This window comes from Watersipora subatra, chromosome 10 (genome assembly GCF_963576615.1).
Source record: "Watersipora subatra chromosome 10, tzWatSuba1.1, whole genome shotgun sequence".
NCBI lineage: Eukaryota > Metazoa > Bryozoa > Gymnolaemata > Cheilostomatida > Watersiporidae > Watersipora > Watersipora subatra.
The window spans coordinates 11236129-11242855 of NC_088717.1; the positions used below are offsets into that span (position 1 = coordinate 11236129).

At 33.9% G+C, this 6727-nt stretch overlaps 1 protein-coding gene across 2 annotated transcripts; it reads left to right on the plus strand.

The window, feature by feature from the left end:
• Positions 1–61: 61 nt before the first annotated feature.
• LOC137405626 (uncharacterized) lies at positions 62–3943 on the plus strand. Of its 2 annotated transcripts, none has more exons than XM_068091944.1 (5): positions 62–204; positions 917–1128; positions 2675–2808; positions 3033–3082; positions 3213–3943. In XM_068091944.1, exons 2-5 carry the CDS (start codon positions 1052–1054, stop codon positions 3360–3362), a joined length of 411 nt encoding a protein of 136 aa, XP_067948045.1. In that variant the 5' UTR covers positions 62–204; positions 917–1051; the 3' UTR covers positions 3363–3943. The 2 variants fall into 2 exon arrangements, with proteins under 2 accessions (XP_067948045.1, XP_067948046.1); XM_068091945.1 differs by having other exon boundaries at positions 1033–1128.
• Positions 3944–6727: the final 2784 nt, after the last annotated feature.

The window sequence follows — 6727 nt, forward strand, 5'->3', positions numbered from 1 at the left end:
ACTTTCCCTATTAAATTGTAAGAACTCATCATGCTAACTTTCTCGCCTTATAATGAAGTTTTCAGAAATGCGTTAGTTATTGCTCGAGAAAGAAGAAAATCGATATTTTTTGCATAATGTTCTTAGTCTGGTATCGGTTAACCGAAGTAAATGCAATATATTGTACTAACAGATTGAACGCAGAGCAAGGCAGCTGGTTTGCACGTAAGTAATAATATATCTGTTTGTGCACTATCTCTAAGTAAAAGTTTATCCTCGGTATATGTTTGCGTGTATATCCCTTCTAGGCTCTTCACCAACTTTACGATAGGTTAAAGCTAAATTTGATATTCTCTACTAAGTTTCTGTGTGGTTTGTTTTGAATAAACCTTTTAATATAGCCATTTGCATTGCTATGTTAATGGGGTCTGAGATTTTTTTTCAAAAGTTTATCGGAGAGAGGATTCTTTGTATTAAAATTTACATACAGACTTGGTAATATCTGGACAAAGTTTTAATCAACTTTATGAGTCAACTTAGTCATATAGTGGTTCCGAAAGCCTAAGAATATTTTCCTATTAATGTAGTTGTCAGGTTGTAATATTTTTGATAAAGTTACTCGAGAGGCTCTTGAAACATCAACATACGTTTAGGATGATTGTGGGATTTATAGATTTGATTCTGGAAACTGGTGCCTTTAAGGTGTTTTATCAAGAGTTAAAATGACTCATCACTAGCTAGATGACATCAAGATTGTGCCAAATATTTTTTCTATAGTCATTTTATTTATACACCATTTATATATGCATTTTTTATTTCATTTATTTGGTAATTTGCAGTAGCTTCAAGTTTGGAAGACTCGCCATTGCTAGATATAAAAGTAAATGTTGCTAGTATGAGACAGTTTGGGCTAAATGAATGTGTACTCCATTTTCAGATTGGCATTGTTCATCTGCAGCTTCCTTATAAGCCCTGATTCAGGATCCATGAGCAGTGCGGAATATATTTCTTTTCACGACATACTGACTTGAACTTCATTTTAAACTATTCTAGTAACACATAACTGGTCACAATGTCTGTTATGTTAACGGCTACCAAGCATGTAGTTCGCAAAAAGTCTGCAGCCAGAGCTAAAAGTGCATGCAAAAAGTAAGTGTCACAAAAGTAGTTAGTGTACTTCTTTTTATGTTTTGATTGTTAAGATGGGTGTTAAGATGGTTGTTAATATGAGCGTTTTGAATGTTAAAATGAGTGCTTCGACTGTTAAAATGAGTGCTTCGACTGTTTAAATTGGTGTTTGATTGTTAAAATGGGTGTTTTGATTGTTAAAATGGGTGTTTTGACTGTTTAAATGGGTATATTGGCTGTTAAAATGGGTGTTTGGACTGTTAAAGTGGGTATTTTGAATGTTAAAATGGGTGTTTTGACTGTTAAAATAGGTGTTTTGATCGTTAAAATCGGTGTTTGGGCAGTACAAAACTGTTAACGGTTTTGTATTACATGTTGTTTGTTAATCGCTTTGTTGTCCTTATGCTTGTCTTTTACTAATGACTCATTCCTTAGCGGAGTCCCAGAAACAGTACAAAAATGACTACATACATAAAAAATTGTTTTCTTGCCTCTATAATAAAGATCACATAGTCCTTTTGTTATTTTGCTAATGCTGTGGATATCATTTATGACTTTGTTAACAAATTCACCTTTGCTTTGTAAAACGTACTTGAACTGTATTGATAACAAAATGATCAGTAAATTGAAGATGTTTTAGGTATTAGAAGTAATCTTTAAATATGTTATTAAAATGATGCCTTCCTCATGCAATAATCTTAGAAAGCTTCAGTACTAAACTCCATACTAGCAGCCCGCCATTGCTAAAATTTAATCAATATGCAGAATCAATACTTGCTCATGCGCTTTACATGGTAAGCATTATCTTTTCATTTGTTGGGCCGCTGATCAATACTGGAGAGTGAGATGGTAAACTGGTATTGAATGCACTCGAGTCCTTGTTCATCTTTGCGCTAGCTGTCATCACCTCACTACTCGCAGTTTTCTATTGCCAGTTATTTGTTGCCAACAATTTGACATGTTTCTACAACTAATCAACTCATGCCAAATGAAAGAAGTACAAAGCATTTGCAGTTTGATATGTAACACGCTTAAAGAAGGATCAATAGAAACTGTCTCCTTGACGCTCGTGTTAGCTCTTAGTTAATTCTTATTTGTTCAGGAATAATTGGCAGAAACCTGCGTAAATTATTTACTGTGTTTGCAATGGACCCAGAGAGCTTTTTGAATGATTTCTTTTGTCATAGTGTGAAATGTGGCAGAATCGTGTCACAATTTCTAGAGTAGCCTGTTTCTCATTTGGCTATAGCAAGCTTCGTTGCGACTGACACCAGTTGTGAACAAGCGTAGTTCTGACAGATATTTAATGACATTTTGTGGTTGTTCCTCGATTGGCCTTGCTGTTATTGCAGCTTATCTTATGCTATCCGTTTTTACTTTACATGTTTTTTATTTTTTGTTTTTTTAATTAGGTACCAATTTGTGCGTTAAGTATCTTTGCATGAAGCCATTTTAAAAACTCATTTGTGATATTCTGTTAGTTGTTATTGCTAGTTTTGTTGTAAATAAGCCAAGTGTAGGTAACGCCTTGCCTTGTGTTATTTGTGTAGTGTTTGTGGTTTTGTAGAAAGCCAGCAACAAAGGTGAAGTCTGGTGAACCCAAAGTTTCTGCATCCAATGTGAGAACCTGGACTTGGAGCGAAGTTTCAGATGGAGATCTCGGAGTTCCATCTACTGAAATGATTCACACATTAACCTTTCGTAAGTAAACCGCCTTCTCTTCCGGTCAGAATAGGTTGAAGGAAATATTACTGTATTGTTCTGGTATTTCATAGTATTTTCTAAATCTGAATTTTTTTTCAAAAGTCAGTCATATTAGTTGAACCTTGAACTGTGAACCTTGAACTGTGATTGGCTATTAAATGCTTTTCATCTCATTCTCTTTTGTTCTTACTTATTTTTCATTTCTTTATAACCTATTTTAGGGAAAGACACTTTGGAGATTTGGGTAAATGATGTAAAAGCTAAAGTAGAGGTAAATATTTGTGTATTTTGTACTCTAGTGATAATTTCCCTTGATAATGGTCACTACTTATAATTGACAAGACTTTGTGGAAAATATTATATAGTCATTTTATTGTGTTATTTAATTTTAATCTGTATAGGACGCCTTTGCACAAGATGCTGAAGGAGCCGTCATTAACTTTGACTGTAGTCTCCAAAAAGGTAGCATATCGACGTGTCGCGACGAAGCGGGTGAACTTGTTCAGGTCCTAACGCTAGAGACACCCGATGGCCCGGTAGTCGTTGAATAGAAGAAGGAATGACACCCTTTGCTGTCTTGTTTGGCTTTTATTTTATTTCTTATATTGTTGGGGATTGTGTGCTCATTCTAATCCCGATCTTAGTTGAGCACCTACTGCATGAGTAAGTTTGTCACTTTTTTCGGAGGTATTTTATACTGCATGAACAGCATTCCTGTTCATAATAATTTTTGTCAGAGCTCCTTATGTTTTTCTTCGTAGTTTGAAAGTTGAGTCTATTTCCTCTCTTTCTACATGGATACTACCTCGCATTTTTAGCTATTGCATCAGCTTGTGATCTTAGTGCGAGTAGTTTTGAGCAAGAATAGGTCATTCTTTCTTTTTGATTCCACGCAGCTGAGTTAAACATTTAGCTGATTGTCTCTTGTTTGATGCCACCATAATTTCCCTTTTGTTTCACATTTAGAGATACAGTGGATTTGCTATATTTTGTTTTTAATATTTATCTATCTACACATTTGTAGCTGTTGTTTTTCCATAGAATCATATTTTGATATGATTTGCTCAATTGCATTCTGTGATATTGTCTTTGTGTTACTCGTGTTTTATTAAAATACCAAATCACAAATAAAGTTGGTGTGAATTTTTTTGTGGCTTATCTAGATGCTTTCTTGTCCTTGCTACAAAAAATATTGTAGCTCAATTATACATCACCAAAATAGAATAAGGTTAGGAGTTATATTGAGTAATTTGCTATAGTATCTTAGATGTATTCATTCGGGTTTCAACGTGCAAAAGGTTCACTAACCTGTTTTCATAAATGATGAGGTTTTGTGATGGCCAACAATAAGGAGTTTTTGTAGGTGTTATGTGAGATTCGTATTTAACCCGTAAATCCATACATGCACTCAGGATATCATAACAAATGGCTAGACATTGAAATTATTTTGGGTGAGGTCGAATAATATCCTAAGATCCATAGATATAACAAATGCAAACATCGCTTTCTGTATCAAACAAGTAGTAGACAAATTACCCAAACAGGTCCAAAGACAGCAGGAGAATGTAGAAGCAAACTCATACAATCCATACAGTTTCCTTGTAAATAGTAACTTCTGATTTCAATGATTTGAATTGCTCCTGGTCCACAAGTCTTGAAGTATCGTACTAATTAAAATTATACATAAATGCCTATATTAATAAATCTCACCTTATCATCCTGTCTGTCTGTTAGTCTGCATAAACGCTACGCGTTTCCACAACTTTATTCAAACTTCACAGGCATGCGCCCCGTGCCTTCCGTCAGGTCGCTACAAATACTTGACTTCAAAACTCTATCTGGTTCCTAAGAACCAGCTTTATAAACTCACTGTATCTGATTAAAGATGGAAGAAAACCTGGACAGTCTGATCTAATTTAGAGTGAAGTTGAAATAGGTTACTTCATACTTAAGGCACATCCATACCTTTTCTTCCCATTCTACAAGTTTCTGAGCCTTCACCTCATAAATTAAACAAATTATTGAATATTACTTTGGTGTTACATATAGTTAAGTTTTTATATAGTATAGTCTTATTATGGTTTATTATATAGTATAGTCAAGTTTTATATAATATATTTGCTTGTTATGCAATGTGTGCTTATTTAGAGCATTTTTTATTTATTTTTATGCTATGAAACGAATTAAACAAAATACAATTAATTCTTATAAAATAAATACATGCACATTATTTTATTATAATATTACATTCTTTATCACTGCTTTTATGTCATAGGCTGTCAAATTGTCATAGGTTTCTGTTGGCAGTGGAAAAAATCAAACAAACTAGGATCTTTTTATAGGAATTAGCGCTCCAACATGAAAAGGTTTTAACCTATTAAGTGGATTTTAGAGCGAATTAATTTTGTCTGTAGCGGTTTGACTAGAAGCATGTATGTTTTGAATATACATTTGATAAATAATTTGACATTACCTTATCGTAAGGCTGCAAGCTAGAGAAGGTTTCACACACCACTTGCCCGATAAACCTATTGCATGAAGGTTCAAGGTGACCTACAGTCATTTAATATTGATTTTAGAGAACAAAACAATGTCATCACCATAGAGGATAATCTTTATTCTGCTCTGGAGGCGAATCAAATAAAATTTTCTCAACATCTGTTCCTATCTATATTGAAGAAGTTGAGTGTTCGAAGTATAGGATCATAACCGTCTTGTGGGAATCTAGTGGATTCTGAGTTTACCTTTTCAATTTTTAACTAGGCATGAACTTCATCCAACCACTCTAGTGCAGTGTGGCACAACTGTGACTATAATTGAGAACTAAGCAACACCATATCCTGTAATCATTTAACACTCACAGCAGTTCACCTGTCATGCGTGTCATAATTTTGACAAACCATAACTTGTTTTACCCTTCATATATTATCATCGATTGATTATTGAAGCGTTCCCCTTCAAAACATCACTTCTGTAATAGAACTTAAGCCAAGTTCCCCAATGCTTGTGTACTAGCTAGCTGTATCATATTCTATCAGTTTTAGCTAGTTTCACTGTGTACACATCCTGTATTACACCCTCAAACCTCTTCAAATTAATTTGCTTCCAGAGCGGCTTTATATGTTAAAACCATTGTATGTTGAAGCAGAGTTCCATTAGAATTCGATGCAATCGGTTTAATTCGTTCAACAGCAGATAAAACTATAACTTCGCAACAATTGCATCGAGCAATTAGACGCAGCAATAAAGAAGCTACGGAACTGTAAAGGATGAAATTTCAAGTGAAAAAACTAAATTATAGTTTTGACTAAAAGATTTATTGGTACTTTTTTTAGATGAGTGAAAAGAATTGGAGATTTGACCATGCAATAATGATTCCATGTACAAGTACTACTAGATATGCACAGTGGAACTTACTCCAACTTACACTAGAAAAGTTTAAACCAATTTACTGGTAGCTACGATTTAGTTTTTACCTTTTACTGCATTTAATTTCCTTGTTTAATTTCCACTAGATTTTTACTTTCACTTTTGCAGTCTTATGTATTTAAAAAGAATCCAATTCTGCAAAAAGATTGCTCAAATTTTACATTACAGGGTTAGAAACTCAAATATCAATGTGCTCGTAAAGAAAGGTTTTACAGTACTAGTATATCATCTGTTTATATTATCATCCACATAAAATAAAACTAAAAAGTTACTACTAAACCCAAGGTGAAAGCAAACTGCCGAAACCCCGTGTTTCTAAAGGTATGATCACCTCCTGACCATAGCTACCTCTCCAAAATGCACATATTATGATCTAGACAACTAAGACTTGCCACAGGTTTCCTCTAATGGGGAACAGTGTTCTTTATAAATCGACAAAGCAATTAATGAAGGAATCTAAAAACTTAATGAGCATTTAAAAAAAAGC

Excerpts from the sequence above, each read along its gene's own strand:
- LOC137405626 (XM_068091944.1), top strand. The coding sequence starts at position 1,052 with ATGTCTGTTATGTTAACGGCTACCAAGCATGTAGTTCGCAAAAAGTCT. Across the intron at positions 1,129-2,674 it reads GCTAAAAGTGCATGCAAAAA|AAAGCCAGCAACAAAGGTGA; the intron begins GTAAGTGTCACA and ends GTGGTTTTGTAG. Across the intron at positions 2,809-3,032 it reads GATTCACACATTAACCTTTC|GGAAAGACACTTTGGAGATT; the intron begins GTAAGTAAACCG and ends AACCTATTTTAG.